General features: G+C 47.3%; 2 protein-coding genes across 2 annotated transcripts in view; both read left to right on the forward strand.

The window, feature by feature from the left end:
• The window catches only part of RPL17 (ribosomal protein L17), a 456,550-nt gene that overhangs the window by 328,170 nt on the left and 109,875 nt on the right, over nt 1–18,505 (forward strand). The window lies entirely within an intron of this gene.
• The window catches only part of DYM (dymeclin), a 421,761-nt gene that overhangs the window by 278,307 nt on the left and 124,949 nt on the right, over nt 1–18,505 (forward strand). The window contains exon 14 of the mRNA XM_060236187.1: nt 7,877–8,041. Within this exon, the coding sequence (XP_060092170.1) occupies nt 7,877–8,041 (165 nt within the window). The remainder of the gene's footprint in view (nt 1–7,876; nt 8,042–18,505) is intronic.

Raw genomic sequence — 18,505 nt, forward strand, 5'->3', positions numbered from 1 at the left:
TGTTGCCTCCTAGCTCTAGAATTCAGAGACTTACTGCCTCTGAATGTGGAGGTTCCCCTCAGTCGCCATCGATGGACTTATCCTTCATGAATCTATCTAATCCCCCTTTAAAGCTATTTATTCCTGTGACCATCACTACATCCTCTGGCAGCAGATTCCACATTTTAATCACTTATGTCCGTCCTGAACCTGCTGCCCACTAGCTTCATTGAATGCCCTTGAGTTCTAGTATCTTGGGAGAGGGAGAAATTTTTTTTTTCTTTGTCAGCGCTCTCCACCCCATGCACGGTTTTGCCCATTTGCAGGTTGGCACCTACAGAAAGCCTTGCTTAAACGAGGATAGGGAGAAAGTCATGAAAGACAAGCCCACTGTATAAATTATATGGTTTGTTCTTAGCTGTTTATGTCAGTGTTGGGTATAATCTCTTCAACTGCGGCAATTCCTGCTTTGACAGAAGTCAAGTGCTCCCCCCCCCCCCCCGACAGTATGGGATCCTTGTCCTTGTTAGATCATTAGGAAAAACAGGGACAGCCAGCTCCATTTCCAGTCTTGGGGAAAGGATGGCTGAGATGTCACTAGGGCAGGAGTATCAAACATGCGGCCCAGGGGCCGAATCAGGCCCCCGGTGGGCTCCTATCAGGCCCATGAGCAACTCACTGTTGTCTACTTCCTTCTCCCTTTCTTGCTTCCTTCTGCATCACAGCTTGCTTTGCCAGACTTGCTCAATCGCACAGGAGCTACAGAGCAAAGCTTCTCCCATGGGGAGGAAGTGGGGGAAGCTTTGCCAGGCTCTCTCAATTGCACAGCAGAGCTACTGAGCCAAGCCTCTCTCCCATCTGTTGGCTGAGGCTCAACAAGCCAGTGATGTGGATTAGGCTGAGTGTGTGTTTCTCTGTGTTCTTTATAAAGTTTATATCTCCCCCCTACCTGGCGTTACATTTGATGACAACATGGCCCAGCCCAACTAGGTGAAGATCCGGCCCTCATAACGAATGAGTTTGACACCCCTGCACTAGGGAGTTGCTTTCCTATTTCCCTGCTGCTTCTGTGCCCTGTTGATACATGAGAACTCGTGCCTGACCTCCAACTGCAGTGGCTTTAATAAGCCAAGCCCACCCATCAGCATGCAGCCTGAAAGCATTTTAGCATAGCAGGTTAACTATGAAAGCCCATAGCCAGGAGCTGTGATTCGCAGATAACTTTTTTGTTCCTTAAAAGCAACCCACTGTTTTAGGGTCACGATGTGTGACTAATCAACTCAGATATGTTTTTTATTTTAAGGCTTGCTTTGAATGCTACAATCCCCGCACGCACAACAACTTCTTAAAAATTCTTTTTTTACCATAAGTGCATTGATTTCACAAGCGCTGCGTAACATCAACTGATTACTATACTTGAAGAAGAAAAAGAAGAATTGCAGATTTATACCCCGCCCTTCTCTCTGAATCAGAGTGGCTTACAATCTCCTATATCTTCTCCCCCCCACAACAGACACCCTGTGAGGTGGGTGGGGCTGAGAGAACTCTTACAACAGCTGTCTTTTCAAGGTCAGCTCTGCGAGAACTATGGCTGACCCAAGGCCATTCCAGCAGCTGCAAGTGGAGGAGTGGGGAATCAAACCGGGTTCTCCCAGATAAGAGTCCGCACACTTAATCACTACACCAAACTGGCTCTCACTTGCAGTGAGAAGCATCCTCTCGTGGCACTTCAAGCAAGAAGATGACACATTTTTTTTCAACCCCATTACTTTTAGGACTAAACTAAAGGTTCTGCAAGCCTACCTTGCAGGGTTCGTATTAGTCTTCCGGTAAAGGCTGGAAAATTCCCCCAACCTCCTGCCTAGGGTACATACTTGCGGGGGGTGGCAGTCTCCTGACCCAGGTTGGACTTCTGTGGCTTCCAAGGGGCTTTGGAGCACAGGAGCATAGCCTAAAAATGGACTCCCTGCCGCAGAGTGGTAAAGCTCTCTGCAGTCCAAGCTCTCTGCTCACAACCTGAGTTCGATCCCAGCGGAAGCTGGGTTCAGGTAGCCGGCTCAAGGTAGACTCAGCCTTCCATCCTTCCAAGGTCGGTAAAATGAGTACCCAGCTTGCTGGGAGGGAAAGTGTAGATGTTTGGGGAAGGCAATGGCAAACCCACCCCTTAAAAAGACTGCCATGAAAACGTCATGCTACGACATCACCCCAGAGTCGGAAACGACTGCTGCTTGCACAGGGGACTACCTTTACCTTTTTAGCACCTTTAAGACCAACAAAGTTTTGTTCAGAATGTAAGCTTTCGTATGCATGCACACTTCATTAGACGATGAAATGGGGTACAGTGAGCAGTACTACGTGTAGCTGGTAGGCAGTGGTTAAGCATGCAGAATGATACAAAAGTTAGCATTCGGTGGCAAAATGTTGAAACTAACAAATTGAAAGAACTCCAGCTTGGTCTGGATAGCATTTGCATGGGACAACAACAAAGTATAAACATCTATAAGTTGAGGTAATTGCCTTTAAAACAGTGGAAGAGCTAAAGGCTTTAAGAAAAATCAGAAGTCTCCAACCTTTCCCCAGCCTGTTAGCAGCTTTGAAATCCTATCACAGTTTGGTGGTCACGTTCACAAAATGGCTGCCATGGGAGGTGAAACCTTGTTGGGCAAAAGCCTCACATGGCCTTATATGTTGGGCAAAACCCTCACATCACTGGGCACCAGGAAAGAAGAAGAAAAGTTGGTTTTATACTCCGCCTTCACTCAAGAGTCTCAGAGCAGCTTACAATCGCCTTCTTCTGCTCTCCCCACAACAGACACTCTGTGAGGTAGATGGGGCTGAGAGAACTCTGAGAGAAGAAGAGATTAAATTTATATCCCTCCCTTCACTTGGAGTCTCAGAGCAGTTTACAATCTCCTTCCCTTCCTCTCCCCACAACAGACACCCTGAGGAGTAGGTGGGGCTGAGAGAGTGAGAGAAGAAGGGATTAGATTTATATCCCACCCTTCACTTGGAGTCTCAGAGCATCTTACAATCTCCTTCCCTTCCTCTCCCCACGACAGATACCCTGTGAGATAGGTGGGGCTGAGAGAGCTGTTCTTGAGAGAACAGCTCTGAGAGAACTGTGACTGACCCAAGGTCAACCCAGCTGCTGCATGTGGAAGAGTTGAGGAATCAAACCCATTGCCCCATATTAGAGCTCTTAACCACTGCAACACACTGGAAAGTTATTGCTGGGCACCATGTTGGGAACCCCAAGATAGATGCTCTGAGATACTGAGGATCTTGACGTTTAAAATGATTTCTTTTCTGTGCGAGTCTGGAAAAAAAAGCAGTGGCGTGATAACTGAATTGGGCTGTTGTTTAGACTCTTGACATAGTGATCTTAATATCCTTTTGAAACTGCTCGTTCTCTGGAGGTTTTTCCTTTTATATTGGCTTGGCTGCGCAATTGCTTGGATATTCCAAAGTGGTGGTAGTTCATGAATATAAAAGAATGTTGATCTCTCTTTGGTTTTAAGAGAGCAGCTGGTGATATTTTATTTTCTAATAACACATCAGATTTATGCAATGCATAACCCGGAGAGGGGGAAAATATATATACACCAAGAACACACTAGGAAAAAAAAAATTTATTGGTTTCATTATCTCTAAAAATGGCAAGAGTTTCATCCTTAAGTGAGAACAACTGGTTTTAATAGGAAGACGCCAAACCGCACTTACTGACTTCCCAGGCGTACCAAACGCTAACTTTTTGGATGGCAAGCAGTCTCAAACATTTCAGTGCCCCACCGCTCCGTACCTAGAAATTCATTTTCCCAGGCCTCAGATTCAGCGGGAGCTCACAGGAGCACAGCTCCTGAACCTTTCTGAGGGTTCCCCCTCCTCCTCTCCACCTACTACGGTTGCCAAGTCCAATTCAAGAAATATCTGGGAACTTTGGGGACGGAGCCGGGAGACTTTGGGGGTGGAGCCAGGAGACATTAGGGATGGAGCCAAGATCAAGGCTGTGACAAGCATCATTGAACTCCAAAGGGAGTTCTGGCCATCACATTTAAAGGGACGGCACACCTTTTCAATTCCTTCCTTCCATAGGAAATAATGAAGGATAGGGGCACCTTCTTTTGAGGCTCATAGAATTGGACCCCCTGGTACAATCTTTTTGAAACTTAGGGGGGTATTTTGGGGAGAGGCACTAGATGCTATACTGAAAATTGGGTGCCTCTATCCCAAAAAACATCTCCCCCAGAGCCCCAGATACCCGCGGATCAATTCTCCATGTTTTTCTATGGGATGAGGAGAGCGGGCAGCCAGCCAGCTGCCAGGGGCTTTGCCTGCCCCCAGCAGCCCTCATTAACCCCTGGAGAAGCCCGCCCCACCCTTTCTCCACTTCTTTTGTGATTGGGTGGCTTGCTGGGCTTTTGACTGTGGGGGAGAGCAGCCCAGGAGAGCCTCAGTATCTCCAGCCAGCCCAAGCAGACCTCGCTCACCCGAGGCTCTCCTTTCTTGCATCGTGTTGCTTTTGGCTTGGGGCGGGGGCAGCATATGCTAATGAGTTACGTTAATGAGCTCCACCACCTATTTTTCTACAAAACGATCCCTGCATTTTACCCTTTGCAGGAGGGAAATGTGCAGCCCATACTCACTAGTCCATGTCTCTTTCCCCTCCTCTCTCACAAGGAAAAATGCTGGCTTTGGGCGGGGGGGGGGGGGGTTTGCCTGAATAACTTCTTCTTCCTTGATGTTGCAAAGGATTGAAGTGTATCTTTTGTTTTGGTTTTTTTGAAAAAAATAAATAAATAAAAGGCAGGAGGATACTCAGCTGTTTTTTAAAAGCTTGGCAGGAGGTGGCTGGACCGTATCAAGAAATGCAGCTCCCAACAGTTCAGTCTTCCAGCCCACCCACTCGGTTTTCCGTCAGGAGACAATAATCAGGGCTCCAGAAAGTACAGTCACAACCAGAGCTTCTTTTGAGCAAGAGCGCACAGGAACGCAGTTCCGGCTGGTCGGTATCGGGGGGTGTGGCCTACTATGCAAATGAGATCCTACTGGGCTTTTCCCACAAAAAAGCCCAGTTCAAAACGATGATGACATCAGGGGTTGTGGCCTAATGTGCAAAGGAGTTCCTACTGGGCTTTTTCTACCATAAAAGCCCTGGTCAGAACACTTCCCTGTTGAGAAACGTCCTCTCTCTGAGTTTTGGTGAGAAGAGTACTGGATGAGGAAGGAAGATCTGATATCTCTGCGTAGGGGACGGGAGTATTGCCTGAACAGCTTCCCTTCAAACAGCAAATTAAATTAGGGATTTGCTGCGAGTTCACACCAAGTCACTGATTAGCCCCTTATTTATTTGTTTGTTTGTTTGTTTTACTTGGGCTTTTTTCTTTCTTTTTGCACAGGAACGCAGCTCCAGCTGACTTGGTGTCAGAGGATATGGCCTAATATGCACATGAGTTTCTGTTGGGCTTTTTCTGCAAAAAAGCCCAATGCAAAACAATGGTGATGTCAGGGGGTGTGGCCTAATATCCAGACGAGTTCCTATTGGGCTTTTCTACAAAAAAGCCCAGTGCGAAACAATAGTGATGTCAGGGGGCGTGGCCTAATATGCAAAAGAGTTCATGTTGAGCTTTTCCTACAAAAAAAAAAAAGCTCTCATTTTGCTTTGTTTCTAACCCAGCTTTCTCCCCAGTGGGGACCCAGAGTGGCTTGCATCATTCTCCTCTGCCCCGTTTTATCTTTACAACTACTACCGTATGATGTAGGTTAGTCCAAGAGGGTCACTGGCACAAGGTCACCTAGCAAGTTTCCGTGACAGAGTAGGGATTGGAACCTGGACCTCCCAGATCCTAATTTGATTCTCTAGCCCAGAGGTCTCCAGTGTAGTGCCCAGGTTTTTTTAGAGCAGGAACACAGTTCCAGCTGGCTTGGCATCAGGGGGTGTGGCCTAATATGCAAATGCGTACCTGCTGGGCTCTTTCAACAAATTGCCCTGTGTGAAACAATTGTGACATCAGGGGTGTGACCTTATATGCAAATGAGTTCTTATTGGGTTTTTCCTACCAAAAAAAAGCCCTTGTAGTACCCATGGGCACTGCAGCTCCCACCAACACCATTCCCAGCTTGCACCACACTTTTTAGGAAATGGGCCGGACTTTTGCTCAAGAAGGCTTCTGACTGGCCACTGGAGACTTGATTGATTGTGCAAATTTTTAAAAGTATTGCTTTGTGCAGGCACCTACCACTTTGTGTCAGAATCCCAAAGGTGCCCACATGCTCAAAAAGGTTAGGGACCCTTTGCTCTAACCACTGCACCGCTCTGGCACCTGCCTACACAACAAAGGTTAGATGACGAGAAAGGCAAGCGATCAGCCCCAACTCTGGGTTGTTAATTAATTTAGCTAGCTAGTTTTGACAAGAAGAAGAAGAGTGCAGATTTATACCCCGCCCTTCTCTCTGAATCAGAGACTCAGAGCAGCTTACAATCTCCTATATCTTCTCCCCCCACAACAGACACCCTGTGAGGGCTCTCACAGCAGCTGCCCTTTCAAGGACAGAGACTCAGAGCAGCTTACAATCTCCCATATCTTCTCCCCCCAACAACAGACACGCTGTGAGGTGGGCGGGGCTGAGAGGGCTCTCACAGCAGCTGCCCTTTCAAGGACAGAGACTCAGAGCAGCTTACAATCTCCCGTATCTTCTCCCCACCGCAACAGACACCCTGTGAGGTGGGCGGGGGGCTGAGAGGGCTCTCACTGCAGCTGCCCTTTCAAGGACAGCTCTGCCAGAGCTATGGCTGGCCCAAAGCCATCTCAACAGGTGCAAGTGGAGGAGTGGGGAATCAAACCCGGTTCTCCCAGAGAAGAGTCCGCACAGTTAACCACTACACCAAACTGGTGAACGGAATCCTCCAGCCTTTTCTCATGGGCCACTCATCTTCACCTCGTCTCCCAGGGCAACGGGTTTGCTTTCCCCCAAATCCCCCGTAAGAGTGAATGACAGCCACTTAGCTGCTTTGGGAGAAAGTTACAAAAAAAAAAAAAAGGTGTCCATAGAGCTGCCAGTGGAGTCTGTTCCTGTGGAGACACCCTGCTCTTCCCACTTTTCTGTTTTGTTGGGCTTGGCCATGCTACGGTTTGTCAGTGCCGGGAACAGGACAGGGGAAAGGGGGGCGCATAACTTACAGTGCAGCCAAATTTCTGAGCGATACGCTGCAATAAGTTTTTGTGGAAGAAGTGGATATGTCTGGGGTGGGCTGGGGAGTGAGGGAGGAGGTTTGGGTTGGGTTGGACCCAGAACGGAGAAGCACACCTGGATGATTCATGGATTGTAGGCCATAACCCTTCAATGGTTGGGGCAGATTCACGGGCTGTTAACTGCTGGTTTTCTGAAGGCTGCTCTGGGAACCTCGAAGAGGCAACACAACCCTGTGAGCTCAGCCCTTTTCATTCCCCCTTAGTCGAAGATGGCAATCGCATGTTTTAAAAAAAAAAAACCAACCACACAAGCTGTGCGATTGTTCCCGTAACATTTTATATTACATTTTGGCACAAGCGCGTTTGTCTCTTGAGTTGCGTGAAAAGGTTTTTTTTTTAAAAATTTTCTTTCCTCCTTTCCCCCCCCCCTTCCAAAAAAAAAAAGTAAACCCACAAAAGGCCGGTGTGTTTACACACACCCCTCCCTGCCAAAGCCAGTAACCTCTTTTGCGTCACTAATGGAATCATCCTGGGTTGTAGAGACTGTTTGCCGTTTACAACTCGCCTTCCTTTTCGTCTCTAACTGCTGCTTTTGCTCTTTTTTGACATCTGCCGCTGACGTTCTTAAAGGAAAACTCCTGTTTCTTTTCTTTTTTGTCCCTTTGTTTTTCCTCCCTTTACCCCACCCCACCCCCCTTGTCTTGCAGCTACACCTGCCGCCACTTGCGGAGATATGTCTATGTCTTGGACAAACTCTATTTCCCCCACTCCCACTGCTCCTCGCTGCAGCATTGCTTCTCGACCCTCAGTGACAACGGAGAAGAGCTGTTGTCTTTAACTTGTTCTCATATTCTCAGATCCTATGCTTCCAGGTTATTAACCTCTGCTCTCCATTTACTGCATGCTGCATGCTCTGTGCGTGACTGATCCTCTGCATGCCGAAAGGAATAAAGCGGGGGGGGGGAGGGAGACGGGAGGTGAAGAAGAAGAAGATATTGGATTTAAATCCCGCCCTCCACTCCGAAGAGTCTCAGAGCTGCTCACAATCTCCTTTACCTTCCTCCCCCACGACAGACACCCTGTGAGGTAGATGAAGGTATTGGATTTATATCCCGCCCTCCACTCCAAAGAGTCTCAGAGCGGCTCACAATCTCCTTTACCTTCCTCCCCCACAACAGACACCCTGTGAGGTAGATGAAGATATTGGATTTATATCCCACCCTCCACTCCGAAGAGTCTCAGAGCGACTCACAATCCCCTTTATCTTCCTTCCCCACAACAGACACCCTGTGAGGTAGATGAAGATATTGGTTTTATATCCCGCCCTCCACTCTGAAGAGTCTCAGAGCGGCTCACAATCTCCTTTCCCTTCCTCCCCCACAACAGTCACCCTGTGAGGTAGATGAAGATATTGGATTTATATCCCGCCCTCCACTCCGAAGAGTCTCAGAGCGGCTCACAATCTCCTTTCCCTTCCTCCCCCCACAACAGACACCCTGTGAGGTAGATGAAGATATTGGATTTATATCCCACCCTCCACTCCGAAGAGTCTCAGAGCGGCTCACCATCTCCTTTCCCTTCCTCCCCCCACAACAGACACCCTGTGAGGTAGATGAAGATATTGGATTTATATCCCACCCTCCACTCCGAAGAGTCTCAGAGCGGCTCACAATCTCCTTTCCCTTCCTCCCCCCACAACAGACACCCTGTGAGGTAGATGAAGATATTGGATTTATATCCCACCCTCCACTCCGAAGAGTCTCAGAGCGGCTCACAATCTCCTTTCCCATCCTCCCCCACAACAGACACCCTGTGAGGTAGATGAAGATATTGGATTTATATCCCGCCCTCCACTCCAAAGAGTCTCAGAGTGGCTCACAATCTCCTTTCCCTTCCTCCCCCACAACAGACACCCTGTGAGGTAGATGAAGATATTGGATTTATATCCCGTCCTCCACTCCGAAGAGCCTGAGAGCAGCTCACAATCTCCTTTCCCTTCCTCCCCCCACAACAGACACCCTGTGAGGTAGATGAAGATATTGGATTTATATCCCACCCTCCACTCCGAAGAGTCTCAGAGCGGCTCACAATCTCCTTTCCCTTCCTCCCCCCACAACAGACACCCTGTGAGGTAGATGAAGATATTGGATTTATATCCCACCCTCCACTCCGAAGAGTCTCAGAGCGGCTCACAATCTCCTTTCCCATCCTCCCCCACAACAGACACCCTGTGAGGTAGATGAAGATATTGGATTTATATCCCGCCCTCCACTCCAAAGAGTCTCAGAGCGGCTCACAATCTCCTTTCCCTTCCTCCCCCACAACAGACACCCTGTGAGGTGGGTGGGGCTGGAGAGGGCTCTCACAGCAGCTGCCCTTTCAAGGACAACTTCTGCCAGAGCTATGGCTGACCCAAGGCCATTCCAGCAGGTGCAAGTGGAGGAGTGGGGAATCAAACCCGGTTCTCCCAGATAAGAGTCCGCACACTTAACCACTACACCAAACTGGCTCTTGGGGGCAGTTTGGGGCGCATAGCAGCTTTAAACCAGCGGTCTCTTTGAGCTCCGTTCCATAACTCATAGTAATTGCAGAACCAGCCCATTTCATACTATTCATGAACAAATGAAATCGGGCGGAATTCTAGCAGAAGCTCCTTTGCATATTAGGCCACACACCCCAATGCAGCCAATCCTCCTGAAGCTTACAAAAAAAGAGCCTTGTAAGCTCTTGGAGGGTTGGCTACATCAGGGGTGTGTGGACTGATATGCCAAGAAGCTCCTGCTAGAATTCCACCCCTGCATGAAATTGCTTTATACCGAATCAGACCGGTTGGTTCATCACAGTCGGCAGACGGGCGAGGTCTCTCCAGGGTCTCAGGCACAGGTCTTTCCCATCACCCACTACTTGACCCTTTTTTAAACTTGAGCTGTTGAGGGTTGAACCTGTCATGAGCCCTGACGAGGAGGAGCTGGAAGGGTTAACAGACCTGGAAGAGTTGCCAGCCGGTTCCTCAGCTGAACAAGCAGCAGCTGGCCGATCAGTCACTCTCCAGGCACCAGTGTCAGCCGTTGACGATCAATCTCCTCCAAGCTCTCCTCCTCCCATCTCAAGAGTTCAAAGCAGGCTCCGGAAAGAACTTTCAGAGCGAAGACGTGAGGCACGCCGATGCTTCAGATCTCTCGGCCCTGAGTTCTAGCGGAGTCACTGCCACCCAGGGAGCAGGCTGATTGAGACTCCCATATAGCTCCCACCCAGGACCTGGTAACCTTGTGGAAGCAACAAGTCTATTCTCTGGCTTGCATCCACGCTCCTTCCCGATTCCTGAACCTGACCTGCTTGATTTCCTCACACCCCTGATTTCAGGCCTCACACCCCTGATGTAGCCAGTCCTTCTGGAGCTTACAGGGCTCTTCTTACAGGGCCCTCCTGTGAGCTCCAGGAAGATTGGCTACATCAGGGGCGCGTGGCCTAATAGGCAAAGGAGTTCCTGCTACATAGAAAGCCCTACCTGAGCAATCAATCAAATTATGCAGCATGAATGGTACAGCGCATATTATAGGTTACCATACAGATATCCTAGACGTCGTAGCTGTAGGCCCGCTATCTAGAAGTCAGAGTGGGGAGTGCTAGATGATGACAGCAATAAGGTATGGATGCCCACTTGCCTCAGCCAAAAGCCTGGCGAAACAGCTCCGTTTTGCAGGTCCTATGGAATGGTAGTAAGTCCATTAGGGCCCAAATTTCCTAGGGAGCTGATTCCACCAGATCGGGGCCAGGCTTCCTTGGTGGACAGCCCCAGGCTTCAGGGGCGTATGACCTAATATGCAAAGGAGCTCCTGCTACAAAAAAAAGCTCTGATCCCAGGTTCAACCCTCAACATTGAAAGCCAGTTTGGTGCAGTGGTTAAGTGTGCGGACTCTTATCTGGGAGAACCAGGTTTGATTCCCCACTCCTCGACTTGCAGCTGCTGGAATGGCCTTGGGTCAGCCATAGCTCTGGCAGAAGTTGTCCTTGAAAGGGCAGCTGCTGGGAGAGCCCTCTCAGCCCCGCCCACCTCACAGGGTGTCTACTGTGGGGGAGGAAGATAAAGGAGCTTGTGAGTCGCTTTGAGATTCAGAGTGGAGGGCGGGATATAAATCCAATGTCTACTTCTTCTTCTTCTTCATCTTCTTCGACTCCCATCCAAATACTAAGCAGGGCCAACCCTGCTTAGCTCCCAAGATCTAACAAGACTGGCCTAGTCTGGGCCGTCAGGGCTCCCTCCTCCAGTAGCATGAGATAAGTAGCATAGGATGTATTTGCTGTAAGTTGAGCATAGTTGTACTTTGCAAGATCAATAACTCAGGGTCCTGTGACAATATAAACAAATGGGTAGTCTCCTTCTCTCCTGCCGTGTTGTAGACAACATATCAATTGATGCCGTTATGTGACACATTTCCCTGCTCCCGCTCTCCTTCATTGGCTATACCTTGCAGGGGCAAGGAGTGTGAGAGGAATGCTGTGGAAAGAGTGATAGACAGGGTTTGTCATTTTGGGGAGCATCCCAATGTCATTCATAACATCTGCATCATTGAGAGGTCCATCAGTGACTATTAGCCACAGCTTATTGTTGGAACCCTCTGTCTGGGGCAGTGATGCTCTGTATTCTTGGTGCTTGGGGGGGACGGTCACAGTGGGAGGGCTTCTAGGCCCACTGGTGGACCTCCTGATGGCACTTGGGGTTTTGGGGCCACTGTGTGACACAGTGTTGGACTGGATGGGCTACTGGCCTGATATAACATGGTTTCACTTACGTTCTTATCTCGCGTCTTCCTTCAGACCACTGGAAATTTATCAGTGGACACAGCCATAAGAACATAAGAGAAGCCATGTTAGATCAGGCCAATGGCCCATCCAGTCCAACATTCTGTGTCACACAGCGGCCAAATATATATATATACACACACACACACACACATACACACTGTGGCTAATAGCCACTGATGGACCTCTGCTCCATATTTTTATCTAACCCCCTCTTGAAGGTGGCTATGCTTGTGGCCGCCACCACCTCCTGTGGCAGTGAATTCCACGTGTTAATCACCCTTTGGGTGAAGAAGTACTTCCTTTTATCTGTTTTAACCTGTCTGCTCAGCAATTTCATCGAATGCCCACGAGTTCTCGTATTGTGAGAAAGGGAGAAAAGTACTTCTTTCTCTACTTTCTCCATCCCATGCATTATCTTGTAAACCTCTATCATGTCACCCCTCAGTCGACGTTTCTCCAAGCTAAAGAGCCCTAAGCGTTTCAACCTTTCATACAGCCAGGCTGTATGGTGAGCTGAATTCAGAATTCGGTTCAAGGCACTCAACCAAATTTCAGTTCCATTCTGAAAATTGTACAGTGGTGCTTTCTTCACGAGAAGGATGCAAGAATTGGGAGGGGGGGGGGTCATATTTAAATAAAGCTTGCCTTTTACATTTTTTCTCCCCTTTTCTCAAATTGTTATGACTAGGTCTTCTAAATCAGGTATAAAGTGGTAGCAGAGATGTCAAATTTCCAGAAATGTTAAAGCTGTGGTTTAAAAAAAAAAGTCCAGGAATGAAATTAACAAAACAGAAAAGGGGGGGGGGGGGTGTAAATATCCACAATACTGAATTTTTCCTCCTCACACTTAGACCTGTTTATAGCATTAACATCAACATACATAATTTTTAACTTCACATATAAAAGTGCATCAGTTGACATATTTATTGAATTCAAATGCAGGAATGCCTTTGTTTTGTACAAGCAAAACTGCAAATGCATCCAATGAACCTGCCAACTGCTACACTCTGTGCACACTTTTTTTTCATTAAAAAACAAACGAAATATTTTTCATGGGAGTTTTTTCAGCGTTTCCTAAAATTTCCCAGTTTTCCCATCAGAAAATCTCAAGTGAATACGTCTTGATTAAATAAGAACTTGCCTTAAAAACATTTCACTTAAAAAAAACCCTCAAAACGAGTTTTTTTCAGCGCTCCCCCAGTTTTCACAATTACTCCATTGTTCAAATAGAAAAATTGAATGCTCTCCAATTTGAGTGAGTAACAGCTTCTCTGAAAAAGTATTTTATTCATTCCAAAAGGAAAGAAAATTGGTAAGAGTTTTTTTTTTTCAGTGCTTCCCCAAATTTCCCAGTTTTTTCTCCCAGCAGAAAAACCAGAAAAGCATCGTTGGAAAAAAACCAGGAGGAAAACTGTTTTCCCATATAACATAAGAGAAGCCATGTTGGATCAGGCCAATGGCCTATCCAGTCCAACGCTCTATGCCACACGGTGGCCAAAAAACCCAAGTGCCATCAGGAGGTCCATCAGTGAGGCCAGGACAGTAGAAGCCCTCCCACTGTGCTCCCCCCAAGCATCAAGAATACAGAGCATCACTGCCCCAGACAGAGGCTTCCTACAATACGCTGTGGCTAATAGCCACTGATGGACCTCTGCTCCATATGCTTATCCAATCCCCTCTTGAAGCTGGCTATGCTTGTAGCCACCACCTCCTGTGGCAGTGAATTCCATGCATTAATCACCCTTTGGGTGAAGTACTTCCTTTTATCTGTTCTAACCTGACTGCTCAGCAATTTCATTGAATGTCCACGCATTCTCGTATTGTGAGAAAGGAAGAAAAGTACTTCTTTCTCTACCTTCTCCATCCCATGCATAATCTTGTAAACCTCTATCATGTCACCCCTCAGTCGACGTTTCTTCAAGCTAAAGAGCCCCAAGCGTTTTAACCTTTCTTCATAGGAAGAGTGTTCCAACCATTGAATCATTCTAGTTGCCCTTTTCTGCACTTTTCCCAATGCTATATCTTTTCTGAGGTGCAGTGACCAGAATTGTACACAGTACTCCAAATGAGAATCTGCGGGACACTGATTTTTCTCTTTCCCCAGCTTCATATCTCTAAGTAGCAACGGTGACATTTGCTAGGCTGATCCAGGCTGGTATTTGGCCTGTGAGCTGTCAGTTTCTGAAATCCGAGCAGTACTGTTTTTTTAACAGATTACACTTTAGAAGTCATTGATATGAATACCAAACAGCAGAAACTGCCGCAGTCCATGTCGTTATGCAGCCATTCCCCAAAAGCAGTGAGGAAAAAAGAAATATTTTCAGATATTTATTTCGTCTACAGCACTTTTGAGTGGCTTTTCCCAATTTTTGGAAACGCTCAAGGCAATGTACGACAAAGAATATAGAAGAGAGCATGGTTTCCTTGCTATAAAAATGAGTACACTATACTCACACTATGCTAGCTTCACACATTCTTTAATGTTTCATGACTGATGCCAAGAATTTTGGGAAGGCAAGGGGGGTGGGAATCGCATGACAAAATTTGACCAGAACATGGAGAGCATCCAGCGTGGAAATAACAGCATCTCGGCAGTGCGAGCGTACAATGGCAGAGAGACCACACAGTAAACATAAATAAAACCAGCTTGATTGTCAGAGGGGGAAAGAAAATCTGGCATGCGATTGAAAATAGCTTTCTTCTCATTAAAAAAAACTATATAGGAGTCTGTAGCGGTACATGTTTTTTGTTGTTGAAAAGCCCCTGACAGAAGTTGAGGGGCTAACTGCGGGACAAAGTTATCCAAGCTGTTTGAATTTTAAAAAGGAAGAACAAGAAACTTTATTCAGACAAACAGCCTCGGGAACAAGGTGTTCGTTTGAGCTGAACTGAGGTGTGTTAAGCGAACATAAGAGAAGCCATGTTGGATCAGGCCAATGGCCCACCCAGTTCAACACTCTGTGTCACATCAGTGAGGCCAGGACACTAGAAGCCCTCCCACTGTGCCCCCCATAAGCACCAAGAATAAAGAGCATCACTGCCCCAGACAGAGAGTTCCAACAATATGCTGTGGCTGATAGCCACTGATGGACCTCTGCTCTAGATGTTCATCCAATGCCCTCTTGAAGCTGTCTATGCTTGTAGCTGCCACCACCTCCGGTGGCAGTGAATGCCATGTGTGTTACAAATCCAGGCTAAGAAGAAGCAGTGCTCTGTCAGGAAGGGCACAGCTCCTAATTGTGCTGTCTGCTCTGGCTTCCCATCCTGATCACTCAGGCAGTTTTCAGAGGCCCTGTCTGTTCTGTGTATCTTCTCTGTCTGCAGCAAGCAACCGAATTATAAGAGATAGAGTAGGGCTAGGAACCTCCAAGTGGTGGCTGGAGATCTCCCTCCTGCTATTACAGTGGATCTCTAGGTGACAGAGATCCAGTTCACCTGGAGAAAATGAACGTGTTGGAAGGTGGGCTCTCTGGCATTGTACCCCACTGAAGACCCTCCTCTCCCCAAACTCTGCCCTCCTCAGGCTCCACCCCCCAAATCTCCAGGAATCTCTCAGCCTATTACAGGGCCATTAGGGTTTGTAGAATCTTTCGGGATAAAGTGCCGTGTTCTATTACAGGGCCTTTTCTTTGTTAGCACCCAGGTTTTGGAAGGAATCCCTTCCCTCGGGAGAACTATCTGGCGTTCTGTCTTGCAAATTTGAAATAGCAAGTGTTTTTTTGCCATCAAGTCTCAGAGGGGTCCGACTGTTGTTTTTGTTCCACATTGCTTTTGTTTGTTCAGACCTTCAGTTAGCAGCTGTGCACTTTTTATACTGCTGTGTTTCTATGAGGTTTTTATGGTTTATATTTTTATCTGTGAGATGCCTCGTGGATTGGTGGCGTCGTTGTTTTAAATGTAATGCTCAAGACACGCCACTAAGGAAGGGTGATGCCCAAAGGATAGGTTCTGAGAAGTCTAAAGGGAACTCTAGCTGTGCTGTCACGGTTAAAGAGCCTCAATTTTGGCTCCTACCAGCCAAAAATCAAGGCTGAAGCATGGTAGAGCAGCTTACATTCAGTCACACTTGGAATTCACTGCCTCAAGAAGTGGAGGCAGCTGCAAGCATAAATAGTTTCAAGAGCGAATTGGATAAACATGTAGAGCAGAGGTCCATCAGGGACTATTAGCTACAAGGTAGAGTTGGAACTCTCTGTCTGGGAGGGCTTCTGGAGTTCTGGCCCCACTGGTGGACCTCCTGATGGCACCTGTTATTTTTTTTGGCCACTGTGTGACACAGAGTGTTGGACAGGATGAGCCATTGGCCTGATCCAACATGGCTTTTCTCTTATGTTCGTAAGCAAAAGGTTAATTTGCCATGGACCAAAAAAGAGCCATTGATTGAGTACTTGAAGATGGTGATCCTATCACCTCTCAGCTGCCGCCTCTCCAGGCTAAACATGCCCAGCTCCTTCAGCCTTTCTTCATAGGAGGGGTCTGGAGACCAAGTCCTATGAAGAAAGGTTAAAGGAGCTGGGCATGTTTAGCCTAGAGAGGAGGCGGCTGAGAGGTGATATGATCACCATCTTCAAGTACTTGAAGGGCAGGATGGTGTGGAATTGTTTTCTGTGGCCCCAGAAGGTAGGACCAGAACCAGTGAGTTGAAATTAAATCTAAAGAGTTTCCAGCTCAGCATTAGGAAGAACTTCCTGACGGTTAGAGTGGTTCCTCAGGAGGTGATGGGCTCTCCTTCCATGGAGGTTTTTAAAGAGAGGCTAGATGGCCATCTGACAGCAATGAAGATCCTGTGAATTTAGGGGGAGGCATTTGTGAATTTCCTGCATTGTGCAGGTGATTGGACTAGATGACCCTGGAGGTCCCTTCCAACTCTGTGATTATGTGATTTACTGGTGTAGGGAATAATCCACTGCAGCTTAGCCTCTTCCTTTCCTGCAACTGCCATTTTGTACAAGACAGTTAAAAAAACTGCAGTGCACCCCTTGCTTTGGAATATGCATTGGGTGGACTGTTTCAGTAACCATAGTCCCCATGCCTGTTCAATTAGAGAGAATAACTTACGTCCTCGGTAGATGTAGTACCAGCTGAGAGGAGAGGATTTGTTCGAAAAGACAAAAGTTTTTAAACAGCGCTTCTGTTTTCATCTGTTTGCCTGTCTATACTGCATAAGCACAGCAAATATGCTATTGAAGATCATACGAAGACAGAGATGTATTAAATGTTTGTTAATAAGCACTTTGCTTATTATTACAGGGCAGGGCCTTTTTTGTAGTAAAAGTCCAGCAGGAACTCATTTGCATATTAGGCCACACCCCTGTCATCACCATTGCTTCACATAAGGCTTTTCTTGTAGCAAAAGCCAAGCAGGGACTCATTTGCATATTAGGCCACACACCCCGGCACCAAGCCAGCAGAAATTGTGTTCCTGCTCAAAAAAAAGCCGTTACAGGGATAGCATGAAGGTGGTAAGAGGTCCACAGAAACAGTCAATATAAGCGTGCGAAATGTACGAAATAAGAAAGTCTCGGATCCCGTCTAAAATTGCCACAGATGGAAATCGTGAGACTTCCACTGCTGCCCCTGGAAATGTTGTTCCTGAGAGATGGCATACCCCAGAGAATAGTTTGGAGAGGGGGACTGGCAAAAACCCCCTAGGATTGCCAGCCCCACCCCCACACCTGGGCGTTGGCAAGGGATGGAGGTGGTGGGCTCTCCAGATCCGGGTTAGGAGGAAAGCCTGGGTAGAACAGGAACTTCAGTAGGATACATCCATTTTCTCCAAAGGAACAGATCTGTTTAGTCTGGAGATAAAAATGTAATTCCAGGAGGTTCCCAGGTACAACCTGGAGGTGGCATCCCTAACCCCCCCCCCCAAAAAAAAAACCTAGAGAGGAAACTATAGGCAGCAGTTCAACACATAGTTATGTGTGATTGAAATCAGCCTTCATGTAACACTGTGCTGGATTGCAGTTAAGTGAATCCCTCCGCTACATGTGCATGGTACACCACTGTGAGTAACTCTGTTCTGTTACCTTTGTGTGGCTGGTAATCCTCGCTCTGTACCGGAGTTATGTGCTTGAGGCTAAATTGTGTTTCCTTTCAGAATGCCTTCTGGGTGTGATAGGAAGGGGGAACGAGGCCTGTCACGTTATTGGGGCTTCCCTAATGCGCAACAGATGCGTTCTCTCGTAATTTTCTTTTTTTGACTAATCCAAACAAGTTCATGCCAGAGGCAAGGTAGGAGGTTTCATTTTCGAAAAGGATTTCTACTGTTCTTGCTGCATTGGGGCGAAATGCCAAACTTTAGAGCGTCTTTCTCTGAAAGCATATCTTGGTGCTTCCCCCCCCCCCAAAAAAAAAAAAAATAGCACCAGGCGCTTATCTTCTGGAAAATTCTTTCGTTTCAATCTGGGTCCTTTGCCTAGGCCCAGCTATAGTAATTCTAGGCGTGCCTTTTCCTTGCTTAGATAGATGTGTAGCTTACCTCATCTTGGTGGCAGGTAAATGAAAGGGGAAAAAATGGGGGGGGGGGA

This window comes from Heteronotia binoei, chromosome 4, assembly GCF_032191835.1.
Source record: "Heteronotia binoei isolate CCM8104 ecotype False Entrance Well chromosome 4, APGP_CSIRO_Hbin_v1, whole genome shotgun sequence".
NCBI lineage: Eukaryota > Metazoa > Chordata > Lepidosauria > Squamata > Gekkonidae > Heteronotia > Heteronotia binoei.